Source organism: Pantherophis guttatus, chromosome 2, assembly GCF_059756535.1.
Source record: "Pantherophis guttatus breed Tessera chromosome 2, ASM5975653v1, whole genome shotgun sequence".
NCBI lineage: Eukaryota > Metazoa > Chordata > Lepidosauria > Squamata > Colubridae > Pantherophis > Pantherophis guttatus.
Genome location: NC_142064.1, coordinates 72,066,926 through 72,081,804, shown reverse-complemented (window position 1 = coordinate 72,081,804; position 14,879 = coordinate 72,066,926). Strand labels below are relative to the sequence as shown.

The 14,879-nt window shown below is 36.9% G+C and overlaps 1 protein-coding gene across 1 annotated transcript in view; it reads right to left on the bottom strand.

Moving 5' to 3' along the window:
- Positions 1-14,879, bottom strand: part of JAK2 (Janus kinase 2) — a 92,232-nt gene that overhangs the window by 7,707 nt on the left and 69,646 nt on the right. The window contains exons 14-22 of the mRNA XM_034410346.3: positions 12,633-12,760; positions 11,265-11,403; positions 10,278-10,429; positions 8,547-8,697; positions 8,234-8,370; positions 6,844-7,033; positions 4,424-4,548; positions 1,285-1,457; positions 931-1,048 (exon numbers count right to left, since the gene is read on the bottom strand). Of these exons, the coding sequence (XP_034266237.1) occupies positions 931-1,048; positions 1,285-1,457; positions 4,424-4,548; positions 6,844-7,033; positions 8,234-8,370; positions 8,547-8,697; positions 10,278-10,429; positions 11,265-11,403; positions 12,633-12,760 (1,313 nt within the window). The remainder of the gene's footprint in view (positions 1-930; positions 1,049-1,284; positions 1,458-4,423; positions 4,549-6,843; positions 7,034-8,233; positions 8,371-8,546; positions 8,698-10,277; positions 10,430-11,264; positions 11,404-12,632; positions 12,761-14,879) is intronic.

Here is a 14,879-nt window from a genome sequence, read left to right as displayed (position 1 = left end):
ATGCTTTAAAATGTAAAAAAAAAAAAGTTCTGACCATCATGCAGCACAGCTGATTATCAACTTTTTTTTTTAGCATTTTTTTACTACCTATTTGCCCAAACCGGTAGTTAAAAAATGCTTTTAAAAAGTTTTTTAAAAGTTCAGATGATCAGCTGTGCTGCGTGATTGTTGGAATTTTATATTTTTATTTTTTTTCCTTTTTAAAGCATTTTTTTACTACCAGTTTGGGCGAACCTGTAGCATTTTCATTACTGGTTCGGGCGAACAACCCCGAACCGGTAGCATTTCATCCCTGTCTGGATCACATGACTATGGAGATGCTGCAACAGTTTTAAGTGTGAGGACTGGCCACATGTCACTTTTTTCAGTGACATTGTAACTTTGAACGGTTGCCAAACAAATGGTTGTAAGTTGAGGACTCCCTATAATTGCATCTACAAGTCGCTAGAAGCAGGATCATTGCACTGGTTACACTTAGAAATAAACTCCATTTGGTTCTTCCCACACTTTGAATTTTTTCCATTCAATCTGGTAATTTTATACATGTAGTAATTTTAAGAGTTTGTGTTTTACAATCCTTGCCTTTTTTCTCTCTCTTATATATTCTTTTTTTTTTCCTTGCATTTGTCTTTGGAACACAAGCTGAAACATATTTCCGGCAAGCTGTTTTAGAGATTTTTTTCAACCGAAGAACTGAGAAAAAGTGTGTCAAACAAATAAATAATATTTTTGCATTATATGCTTCAGGTATGATCCTTCAGTGAGTCTCCTGTTATTACTATATTTGATTCAAGCTACTTTTGGTGGTGTGGCAGAAACATATAAGGCAATAGAGCATGCTGCCAAGAAACTAATCTTTTAAGCCAAGAAGATAACCACAACATTATACTTCCACATATAAAAATGTAGGCATATATACACATTACTTACTGCTGGAGGGCTTTTATTCTTGTCTATATAAGTGAAGAGTTCATACAAAACCACACCGAAGCTCCACATATCTGAGGCCACAGAAAACCTGTTGTCTGTCAAGGATTCCAGAGCATACCTGGCATATAAATTAAATAATTAGTTAATTAATTAATTAAACAAACAAACAAACAAACAAACCTGCAGGATAAAATGAGAGGACCCAGAAATTTGCAAATGCAAATATTACTTTGAGCCTAACCAGGTTAAGTGACTTTTTAATTGAGAAATTCATGGTAGTTAAAAGCCAGAAGTCTTATGAAATAATCTATTGTATCCTTCTAGTTTAGACTCTATCACCAATCGGAAACATACCAAAATATAGGACTCTCTCCTGGTTCCTTTACTTTGTAATATTCCTTATCCTGTGGCAAAACTTTTGTCAAGCCAAAGTCTCCAATTTTCACTCTGTTTTCATTCTCCACCAAGATATTTCGTGTTGCCAGATCTCTATGTACATATCTTTTTGAACCCAGATACTCCATGCCCTATATATAGATGAAATCAAAATTAATTGGTTTAGTGAGTACCAAAGTCTTGGTGGAAGACTTTAATGAGTCCTATAACTTTTTCTGAACATTGCATATTTTTTTGCAATAACATCCCATGTTAAGCTGACCAAGAACCAAGGCATTATAAAGCATCAAAAATCATCTTGCATTCTCAGGAGGGAAAAAAAATTTTTTTTACAAGACATGTTGAACAGGAAGTTTCCTGAAACCGATTATAACTCATCATTTTCTGTTAATTACCACTAGATGTCTAGTTACCACTAGATGTCACCGTTAATTACCACTAGATGTCACCGATTATAACTCATCATTTCCTGTTAATTACCACTAGATGTTCATCTTCTTAGGCCAGATGAATGAAATGATAAACTGTTTATTCTTAAAATGGTTTCATCATGCCTTGACATACATACATTACAACTGACTTTTACTATTCTTCACCTTCCATGGCAGAATGAGACTTAGGGGATCTCTAACCCAAACTTGTCTTTCTTTCTTTTAGTTTGTATGACTGTATTTAGCCAATTAGGAAGCTGATATTAAATATTGGTATGCATTATTTATGTGATTCAGATAAGAACAGAAAGAATTATTTCTGTTCCAGGATATCTTTCAGTGGAAACAATCCAAGTAAAAGTTTGGATCCTGTATGTAATTTGTGACTGCAACACTGCTAAAATGAAATGAGTATGGGCTTTATGGTTTCTGGAAAAAACACCTCTGTGTTTGTGTGTATTTGTGTAAGATATAGCTGCCCATCTTTCAACCAACTGTGGTTGGCTCCCAATCAAAGTAAATGACTTACAACCATTCTGTTAGTGACTGTTAGTGATTTATGACTATTTTTCCGCACTTCTAACCATTAGAAGGCATCCTTATGGTCCTATGAGCCAAATTAGGGCACTTGGCAACTGGCATATACTGAAAGTTGCACTGTCTTGGGGTCATGTGATCACAATTTGTGTCTTCCCCAGCTGGCTTCTGAAAAGCAAAGTCAAGGAAGCAAGCTAGATTTGCTTAATGATTGCATGATTGACTTAACAACTGCAGTGATTCACTAAATAACTGTGGCAAAGTCATAAAATGGGGCTAGCTCACTTAACAACTTGCTTAACAATGGAAATTATATGGGCACAATTGTGGTCATAAATCAAGGACCACCTGCATTAAAAAGCTACTTCAGGAACAAATGAAGTAAAAGTATCACTATCAAGGGCAGAAAAAAAATCGGTTGATGCCTAGAACAATCCCACTCTATACCTATAATCAGATTACAAACAGCTTTCACTATTATTATTCACTATTATTACATTATAGAACATTCTCTGGCAGCTACAGAAATGCCTTCCCTCCCCCCCACGATCAGTCAAATGAAGAGGAAACTAGTGCATTCAATTGCTTTTCACTATTAGAAACTAGTGTGTGTCAAGAAACAAGATGTAAAGAAAATTTAAAAAAATAAGCAAGAAGAGTCACGACTGTGTTATGAAAAAAAGATTGATTATAGAAAGGGAATGGATTGATTTTGTGTCACTGATGAGAAAAAAGAACATTTCCCACAAGAATATTTCATGACTAGAATTTATGGAAAACAATGAAGACTGTATATGGAGATTCTCAATCATCCAGATCATGGTTGTCCCAAAGGTGCTTTTTTCTTCTTCTTTTTTTTTATTGAAAAGTTTTACAAAAAGTTTACATATTTCCCCCCCCCCTTCCCTACCTCCACCTCCCCCCTCCCCCCCTCCCCTTCCCAGAACAAATTACAGGGTATAAACTTCAACAATCATAATCAATCCTAGTCTAAACAATTATGACATTCCACATCTCTTGTTTCTTCAATTCCCTAATTACCCGCCTAGCTTTATTACTTAAAGACACACTAAATATCTATATAATCATTCATAACCTATCTGCAATTTCTTATTCCGATATTTATTTTGAATATAATCTATCCATCTTCTCCAGTCTCTTAAATATCTTTCATTTGAATGATCCTTCAAGTACGCCGAGATTTTTGCCATTTCCGCTAGGTTTGTAACTTTCATTGTCCACTCTTGGATTGTAGGTAAATCTTGCTTCTTCCAATATTGTGCCACCAACAGTCTTGCTGCAGTTATTAAATTCAAAATCAATTTGGTCTCTATAACTGTACAATCCATGACTATACATTATTATTATAAATAATAATGGCGATAAGGGACATCCCTGCCTCGTGCCTTTTTCAATTTTAAAAGTTTCTGTCAAACTGCCATTAATAATTATCTGAGCTGTCTGTTCCTGATATATTGCTTTTATGGACTGCATAAAGCAATTCCCAAATTGCATCCTATTAACCACTCTCAATAAAAATTGCCAATCTAATCGATCAAAAGCTTTTTCCGCATCCAGAAATATAAGCACCGCAGGGATTTGGTTATTCCTTTCCAAATGTTCCAATACGTCAACAATTTGTCTTACATTATTTTTCATTTGTCTACCTTGTATAAAACCCGTTTGGTCAGCATGAATCGTCTTCTGCATTACTAGCATTAACCTATTTGCCAATATCTTAGCAAATATTTTATAATCTGTATTCAATAAAGATATAGGTCTATAATTTTTGGGTTGTGTCAAATCTTGATCTTCTTTTGGAATTAACGAAATAAAGGCTGTTTTCCATGAAGGTGGTACCCCTTCACCCAGCTGAATTCTATTGAATAATTCTTTAAGAGGTAAAACCATCTCCAATTGTAAATATTTATAGTACACAGCTGTTAATCCATCCGTACCAGGAGCCTTACCAGGCTTCTTTAGCTCTGAAGAAGCTTCTTGGATGAGAAGCAAAACGTCTTCGAAGAAAAAGCGAAAAGTCCAGTTGCCTCTAGAAAAAGCACCTCTGGGACAATGAAGACTGTAATTCAGTTTAATCCCATAGTAGGTTTAGTAGGATTAATTATTACCTTACATATCTGAGAAGCATACTGTAGGAGTTTCTTATGATCCAACCTGTCCTTGTGTTTCTGGAGATAATCCCGTAAACTGCCATAGGGTAAATATTCCATTATCAACTTCAGATTTCTCCGACCTTTTCAAACAAACATAAATATTTAGAACTATAGTTTAAAGTGATTTCTTCGTATATAGTACTGAAATTCTCCTGCATAAAGCTACTTCTGACATTATGGCTAGCAAATACCTTTCTAAAAAGAGAAGGGAAGAATCGCAATAATTTTCTCCCTTCAGATAGATGCTTGTTGTAATCCAAAACACCAATGCTGAATGATCCTTAATATATATTAAAGCTTCAGAACATTGCGTTTAAAACTCTAACTCTATACAACTACTCTATGCCAATAAAACAGAAAACAGCAATTAATTGAACCCTGGTTTCCATAACTAAAGGCATTATATTATCTGTGTGCTTATCATTCCAAATACATCTTTCAACTCTGAGCCAGCCAAGAGAGTCTGTCTAGATTGCTATTGATAACAATAACAAGATGCTATTAAGACCAAGTGGCAGGGGGTGTTTGGGTCATCCAGATCTCATGATATTCTATATTTGATCTTGCACTTGTATGTTCAAGAGCGTTAGGTAACTTGAAGAGTCTTTCTGGACTCACAGCTCTTGCTTGTTGTGTAAATAGCAACTGTGGCAGGGGGGAAATCCAGCAGGTTCTGGCAGATTCTGGAGAACCGGTAGCGGAAATTTTGAGAAGTTCAGAGAACTGGCAAATACCACCTCTGGCTGGCCCCAGAGTGGGGTGGGAATGGAGATTTTGCAATATCCTTCCCCCAGGAGTGGGGAGGCAATGGGGATTCTGCAGTATCCTTCCCCTGCCACGCCCACCAAGCAACAACCACAGAACTGGTAGTAAAAAAATTTGGATTTCACCACTAAACTGTGGCCAGGAAGGCGTTTGGAATTTCATCTGCTGGGCCAGTTGTGTCCTTTCTTGGATCAGACAGTCACTCATGCCCTGATCACTTCACTGCTGGTCTACTGCAATGTATCCTATGTGAGGCATCCTTGAAGACCACCTACAAGTTTCAACTAGTGCAAAATGCAGCAGCATGGGCAGTGATGGGCATGCCTCAGTATGCCCATTTAACACCTCTGCTTTGTGACCTGCACAGGTTGCCAGTTTGATTCCAGATTCAATTCAAGGTGCTGATTGTTACCTATATAGTTCTACATGGCATGGGCCTGGGTTCTTGAGGGACTACCTGTCTTCCAGAGTATTTGCCCTGACAATGCAATCCAGCAGAGTTGGCGTGCTCCAGTTTCTTCAATTAAATAATGTAATCAATAGGGACTCAGGAAGCGTTCCTTCTCTGTAGCTGTGGCTACCCTCTAGAATGAGATTCCCCCAAGCATCAAATGACCCCCATTGGGCTGGTGTTTTAAAGGCTCTAAGTGAATTCCCTCTGCATTCTTTTTTTCAATCCAGTCAGTTCCTATCATCTTGCTATCTTTTATTCCTTATTTCTATTACCAATTGTATCTTTTAAAAAATGTTTTTACTTGTGAGCTGCCCAAAATCATCGGGAGTTGGATGGACACAAGAGGGAGGGAGGGAGGAAGGAAGGAATGGAGGGAAGGAATATAACTTTTTATCCTGAACTGACAACAGGACACAAATCTGAGAAAATAAAAGCTAGAACTTCTGCTGTTCCCTGGCCAATGAACAAGAAAACAATTGCATTGTGAGCATCACACATGCCCTCAATGAAACAAGTATCTGAAATGAAATTACACCTTTCTCAGGCAGTGAATATAAACACCTACACACTGCTGAACTATAACTCCTAATAGCCTCAGACAGCCTGACTAATACCAACAATAGTGTTTTCCAGTAACATGTGGATGGGCTCAAGCTCACCCGTTTGATACGTAGTAGCTTTTGCGACTATTAGATAGATTTGTGATTAAGACATGAAAGAGAGGCCAGTATTATCTAGCTTGGTTTTGAAATACCATTACTTTGCTTCTAGCATCAATCAGCAGATTTAAAAGTAAAGCAAAACAGGTTTTAGGTCTGATTGTAAACTCTTCCAAGCAAATATGAATATGTACAAGAGATAATCTTTAGAAGTTACAAAGAAATAATTTTGCAATCATTTAAAAGCCACCGCTAAACATAAGTCTATTTCATGCAACAGCAACAACAAAAATAAAAACTAACAAAAGCTCCTCATCATGGAAAAAACAAGCTTTCAAATTTTATGTGCAGCAGAAACTAACCAGAAATATTAAAACACAACAAAGAAAGTAGTAGTTCATTAAAATGCTTCTATACATTAACGGCAAATATTATTCCAGGTCACCAGCATTTTCCTTAAGTATGTAATGAATAATGTGATTAAACGTGCAGGGTACCTGCACTATAGCACACTCCTTTGTACTTGACAATGTTGTCATGTTGCAGAGATTTGAGAATTTCGATTTCTCTTTCGAAATCTCGCAGGTATTCTTCTGTGCTGTGCTGCAGTTTCTTCACAGCTACTACCTCCCCTGTATTATCCTGCAGTGGATCGTATCGACACATTTCCACACTTCCAAAATTACCCTGCAAAATAAAGAAATCGAAGCGTTTTGAAAAATGGAGAGAACAGCCAGAAAAGTAGGTAGTCCTCACTTAGTGACTATTACAACAGACCTAAGGCTACTTATGACCTAGTTCACGAATGCCAACAGATGCACACTCTCCCATGTTCATGTGGTTGCATTTTGGGCATTTGGCAACCGGCTCTCATTTATGGCCATTTGCAGTGTCACACAGAGCAACGGATTCACTTAATGACTGTGGTGTTTGCGTAACAACCATTGCAAAAAAGGTCATAAAATCAGGAATGCTCACATGGTGTCCGACAACCATCACAACTTACAGCCATAATTCTGGGCTCAATTATGGTCAAAGGTTGAGTAATACCTGTACTACAAATTGTTCTTTCAGCCTAATGCAAGGATTGAGGCCGATATATGATGTGCTGTGCAATATTCTGCCTAATAACTGGATCTACCAGCAATTCAATACAAACAGCTGTCCCAGTTTGCATTAATTCACAGGGTATTCAAATGAAGGAAAACCAAATTATATAAACCAAAGAAGAAAATAATAGGTTATGGCCAAGATAATTACACTCCCAGGGATAGGCAATTATTTTCTCAAGGGAAAAACTGAGACTCTTGTGGAGGGCTGAACCAATAGGGCTGTGGTGTGGAGGTGCGTACGCAGGCATGCATGCATGCACATACATAAATTGGAAAAAAAATAGCAGCTACCTTCAAAATAAAAGCAATCCATGGACAAGGACAGCCAAAGGACTGAATGTGGCCTGGAGGCCATAAAATACCAGTGACATAGAAATCTATTCATTAAAAAAATTCTATTCATGAAAAGAAAAAGTTTCTCCTGTCCAGGTGTCTCCTACTCTAGCCAGGGGCAGTGCTCATCTCTATTTCTTAGTGGAGAAATGTCTGAAGACATTTCTGTGTTCATGTGGCAGCATGACTATAGGCTGAAGTGCATGGAAGATTGTTACCCTCCCAACGAAGTCTCGACAACCTGAGTCTTGAACACGGGCTGTCAGTTTTCCAGCTCTGTGTCTTTAACTGCTGAGCCATTGCGCCCCCAAATTCATGAAAATACATATGCAATATGAATTATACTGATTTATGGACCCCTAACATGTTCCAATTCATACAGTAGTGCATAAGTCTGAAAAAAAATGGCATATCACTGCAATAAGCTATCCCAGCTTCTTACCTTGCCAAGTTGCTGCAAGAATTTGAGGTGTCTCTCTTCAAAGTAAGTTGGGTCCCGGCCTTCAAAAGCTTCAGAAAATCCAAGAGCACCAATTCTCATATTTGGTAACATATCATTTTCTGTCAATAATTCGTAATCTTGAAAAAGGAAAAAAATCCTCAATTATTTAAATAGGTAATACAGATTTTACAGATATTACCTTGCTATAATACAACAAACACTAAATCCAGTTACAATATTCAAGTTCCAGAGACTGGATGAAATTCCAAGGGAATCCAAGAAAACGGAGAATTCTTTCCTCCATTTTACCTACCTGGCGTAAATAAGCTGTTCAGATCTCGTATAACTGCTCTGAAAGAGGGGCGGAAATCTGCTTCATATTCCATACAATTGTTTATCAGATTTGCCAGTTCTGTCCAATTGGGAGCAGGAAGCTGATGCCTGTCTTCATAAAATTGTAGCTTCTAGACATTGAGACATTATATGGATTATTAATATGATTTTAGATTAATTTTAAAATGCTTTCTACAGCAAGAGAGACAATTGTTTACGTTTCTTAGCATGCAATAAGCACAACACAAAAGTTGTATTCTGGAACTTACACTCAAAGCTCAATTGAAAACGAGTGTAGGATTTTGTTGTTGCTAATTTCATACTAATTATGCCTATTTAAACTTCTTTCAACAAGATTGTAAAACAGAAGCATTTACTCCCAGTGTTCTGTTAAACATTTCCCCCAAATCCTTTTTTCTCCCAAAAAGCCAATCATTTCAAATAAATCAATAAAACCAAATCTGAATAATGGGTGAATCATCATAAATTAACCAATTAAAAGATGCTTCATAGAGCATTTATTAGCAGAGTTGGGATGTTTTCCCTGAATCAGTGATATCATAAATGAACTGCTTAAGCCTTTTGAAATTCCAGACAAGATCTAGGAGCACCTCTTTTTCTTCTTCTGAACAGAAAATCACCTTAAAATTATTTAATAAGTCACACTGAATTTTCTTAATAATATTATTTTAAAACTTAAGTGATAGCAAAAAACTAAGACAAATTCAACTTAATTAGTACTTGAATGGAAAATGAAAATGAAAGCCTGAGTGGGTGGCTCAGTGGCTAAGACACTGAGCTCATTGATCAGAAAGATCGGCAGTTCAAATCCTAGCACAGGACTCCTGCGTGAGCAGGGGGTTGGACTAGATGACCTCCAAGGTCCCTTTTGACTCTGTTACTGTTACAAATGGAGAGCCACAGGAAATCCACGGACTGAAGGTTGGACTGAAATTTAAGAAAAGGTCAGATGAAAAGCAAACCGCTTCCATACTGTTACCAAGAAAACACTAAAGGTGCAAGTAACAGAGTTTAACCCAAGGAGGCTTACTTAACACAAAGCATGACGAAGTCCTTAGTACTTCTCTTACTTAATGAAATCCAACCAGGGGTGGGTTCTACTTATCTTTCCTAGCGGTTCACAACGGACTTGCGCACATGCGCAGAAGCTTTTGTGCATGCACAGATCACCAATGACGACATCCAGGGCAGTGGACGGGGCTTCCCACCGGTTTTAATATCGGTCCGAACCGGGGGCAACACACCACTGAATCCAACCCTCCTCTCTAAAATGGGGAAGTATTTGTAAGTTCAACAAAAAAAAGTTACAAAGAGGAACCTGAGGGAACCAGCCTTTTCAGCAAAATCCTATGGGACTATAGGTTCTGTTTGATAGACCAGAAAGGCAGGCATGGAAATCATGCCTGCCAGTATGTCAAAAACTATTTTCTAGATCAGGAGTCTCCAACCTTGGCAACTTTAAGACTTGCGGACTTCAACCCCCAGAGTTCCTCAGCTTTGCTGGCTGAGGAACTCTGGGAGTTGAAGTCTGCAAGTCTTAAAGTTGCCAAGGTTGGAGACCCCTGGTCTAGACATTAATGTAAGAGGGAGCCGCAGGAAGAAACTGCACTCAAATGTGAGAGCAACTGGTGTGCCTTAGCATCTAGAAAGTTTCAGTGTAGAGGGACGGAAATTGCTCAATGAGTCTTACCCTTTGAGAATCCAGTGCATTGAGAGGTTTGTCTCCTCCACTGCAGATTTCCCACAGAGTTGTCCCAAAACTCCACTTGTCTGCCGCCTGGCTCAACTGCTTGGGACTTTCAATGCATTCTGGGGCCACCCATGGAATCCTCTCCAGAAGAACTGACCATGGGGGGAAAAAAAAGAGTGAACTTTTACTGGGTAGGAATTATTTTAGACTAAAGATTCCTGGAATGTTTTAATTGCTTTCCAGTTTTATAAGCTCTTGAAGGGAAGTTAATAAAAGTTAGTAGTGAGTTCTAGTCCCGCCTTGGACATGAAGCTGTCTGGGTGAGCTTGAGCCAGTCACTTTCTCTCAGCCCTAGCAAGGAGACAATGGCAAACCACTTCTGAAAAGCTTTGCCAATAAAACTGCAAGGACTTGTCCAGGTGATCTATGAGAATTAGACAGGACTGAAAGGAAGAAAAAAAAATAACAAAGCAAAATAAAATAGATAATTAACTTTGTTAAGAAAGCCAATGCCTTTGGGTAAGAATGACATGATTGTTGTATATATGTTAAGTTTATGCACCGAATTCTTTGCTATAAAATATACTTGCTTCTATATATTAGGCACTATTAGTTACAAAGCAAGAACAGCTGTGTAATTCTGCCAGATTTGTACCAACAGATTATGAGCATTCTGACAGAAAGTAATTACAATATACTGCAAATAAATATTTTGAGCTTATACTCTATGATATTTTTATACTTTTTTCAGCATCGTATTGCGGTATGCAATATCATCTCATAAGAAAGACATATTTATAAATGCAAGCAATTTTAAACAGCATAATTTGTTAGCAGTATGAGGATTAAAATATGTCCCACAATTGTAGAAAGTTCATCTTGAAAATACAAAGGAAAACAGGAATTCCCTGGAATAAAATAGTTAGTGAAATTGGAGAAAGAAAGACATTTTCATAGTATGTTCAAATTGGTGAGTCAGAGACTTACTGTCTTTTGGCAAAACTGTAATGCTGATACCAGGATCACTAAGTTTGATAAAAGGAAGGTTCCCAGACTTCCTATCTTCCTCTCTGATAAGCAAGATATTTTTTGCACATACATTCCCATGTATGAGGTTTTTATCCTCCTGAAAAAGATAAAGGTGAAGATTTGATTATTCATATTTATTTGATTATAAATATGATGTAGTGGTCCGTATTTCACTAACTTTTCAAAGTCAAGCTGTGTTTACTTCAAAACACTATTTAAAAATATTAATCATAAAGAGATTTAAAAACAGTAATATGGTGTAGAGATCTTCTCTAATTCTAATTCAGAGATATGCCACTGTGTTAGGCTTGCTTGTCACATACGGCACTACACAGTATTCAGGATCTTGAGATAGGTGGGATAAAAAGGGAAGGGAGGTTAAAACTCTTTCTAACTTCTTCAATTTATCTATCCTCTTTTAATATATTAGTGCCCCAGCAACTGTAAACTCCTATTCCGAGAGTGTCGAACATCTGGATTCAAGCCAGACACCTACCAACCACTATAGCAGGGATCTCCAAACCTGGGAACTTCAACACTTGTACACTTCAATTCCCAGAATTCCTCAGCTGGACATATTTGGAGAGCTCTGCACTATAGGAACACGATGATTTTAGAACAGCCTTTCTCCAAAGATTATAACATCAAGACAGAAACCAGAGAACAAGACGTTCTGTAAGTGGTTCCTAAACCTTGCCAAAATGGGAATTGCACCATCTAATTTAGCAGAGAGCATGGAAGGTATTTAGGAGACAACTGGTTGCACTTTATGTTGCACTGCCTGATTAATATGCACTACATCTAAAAAAGCTGTGATTTATTTCCAAATCTCAGTTAACCTTTCTTGCTATAGGCTAAAGGAAAGATTTCAATTCAAGCTTTATATAGTGCATTTATGTAGTGCACTGACGTGAAAATCCTTTACCTGGACATGGTAGAAACATTCAGTGGTGTATAAAGGTTAGAAAAGTGGGGGACAGAAAACATGACCCTAAAAGTTATAGCTTGGTGAAGTTGGTCCAATACACAATTTGCCCTAAAACAAACTAATGCATAGTTTCCAAAAGAGAAATTAACACGATTATCCAATAGCTGGTAGGCCTGCATAACTCCAATTTCTCATCCTAGAAAAAGCAGTTTTCTGTATTTGTTTATCAGCAATCTCCAAGTTATGAAAAAAATACAAACTCAAATTCCAAATAACTAAATAATATTCCAACAATGCGAAGTTTATAAAAATGGATAATTATAACCAAAAGCCTAAAATATTCTGAATAAACTTAAAAGAATTTTTACCAATATCAATAAAAACGAAAAAGAACTTACCAAAAAATGCATTGCCATTGCCAGCTGTTTTGCAACTTCTAATTTCCACAAAATATTTATAGAAGTTTTATTTTTCTTCAAGTAAGTATCCAATGATCCAAATTTTACATACTCCTGAACCAGAATATCTGATAAGAAATATATAACAACAAAGTGGAATTCAAATAGTAACTTTTAATTACCAGACTAGTTAATCTTATGTACTGCAGTATACACTGTAAATTACTTAAACTGAAGCTCTCACTCCTAGAATAATTAATGCTAAATAATTCTCGGAAAAGGAACAGATTATAAAGCTGCTTTCATATTCTTTCCATAAAAATGCTAAAATATGGAACACAACGTCTTCTAGGTAGCCAGACAAAACAACTGCACTCAGGAGCATTATCAAGTACAAGTACAGGTAATCCTCAACTTGAAACCACAATTGGGGTCAAAATTTCCATTGCTAAGTAAGGCGGTTCTTAAGTGAATCATGCCCAATTTTACAACCTTTATGCACCATTGTTAAGCGAATCACTGCAGTTGTTAAATAAACCAGGCAGTTGTTAACTGAACAGGCTTACCTGTTTACTTTGCTTGTAGGAAGCTGGCTGGGAAGTCACAAATGGCGATCACATGACCCCAGGATGCTGCACCCATCATTCATTCATTCATTCATTCATTCATTCATTCATTCATTCATTTATTTATTTATTTAATATACTGCCCTTCTCCCAGAAGGACTCAGGGCGGTGTACAGCCAGAATAAAACACAGAGATATAAAATTTAAAAAACAATTTAAGAAATATTAAATAGTTTTTTAAATGCTTGTTGGTTGCCAAGCACCCAAATTGTGATCACGTAAATGTGGGGATGCTGCAATGGTCGTAAATGTGAGGACCAGCCATAAGCCACTTTTTTCAATGCCGTTGTAACTTTGAACGGTTGCTAAATGAATGGTTGTAAGTTGAGAACTACCTGTACTTAATATGACTGTATGTTATGGAATACATAAAGCACAGTCTTTTATTAATTTCTCAAACTCCATCCTGTCTCTGAAAAGTTGGGGACAGTATTAATAACAATACAAGCTGATGCCAAATATGTGCAAGATTAAATTCAGGTAAGCACCAATTACTTTTTCATCGGTTTAGGATGGTAATCAAATCTTTTCTAGTATTTTGCCAGCTAAGCCACCTGAATTACAGCAAAACGACCTCATTGCCCTCCATTTATTACACATTACTGGAAGATGTGAATTTCCTTTTGCTGACTCACAAGCTAAGCAGAAAATTTTTCCCACAATACCAAATACAAAGCAGCAGATCCAAAAAGTGTTTGATCAAGCATCCTAGATAAGCAAAGGTGAATTACAACTTCAGATCAATTTAGCCACAAGTTTCTACTTGCTTATCACATCTTGACATGATAAACAAATATGTTAACTGAAAAGATCCAACCAGATTTCCCCAAATCTTGACTTGGCACGGTTTCACTAAGGATCTCCAACATACAGGCTACACAAGACTCCTTATTCCATACTCAGCAGAAACAACCACAACAGGTGTATGAGTTCTGCCATCGTGAATTTCCAATTTCCACTTAATGTTCCCTTTTTGGTGCTTCTTTCTACCCTTCCTACGATTTAATGAACTTTTTATCCAATACCCTCTTGCCTTGAAGGCAGGTGGTTCTTCATATAACTGACATTCTGCCCTTAAAAAATCTGGTTGGTGGGACACACAGTTTTATTATCATAAAAGTCTCAGGAGCATTTCAAGATTTCAGTGTAAAGAACAAAATAATCAGAATATCCAGGTTTGCTGTGATTTTAATACAAGCCATAAAATCTTACTTTTCAAAGTTGTTTTGATGGATAAGAAGATGATTAAGAGATTTTAATAGTGGGCTATCGTGTGGATATGATGCATAGTTATTATCTTAGACTGTTCAATTTTTTAATGAAGCAAAAATGTACGCCAACATGAAGCAAAAAGGCATTAAGAAAGCACTTAATCAAAAATAACTTTCACACACATATACAGTTGCAAGAAAAAGTATGTGAACCCCTTGGGATTACGTGGAGTTTTGCATGAATTGGTCATAAAATGTGCTCTGAACTTCATCTAAATCACAACAATAGAAAAACACAGTCTGCTTAAAATAATACTACGCAAACATTAGATGTTGCCATGGTTTAATTGAACATAACATGTAAACATTCACAGTGCAGGGAGGAAAAAGTATGTGAACCTTTGGACTTA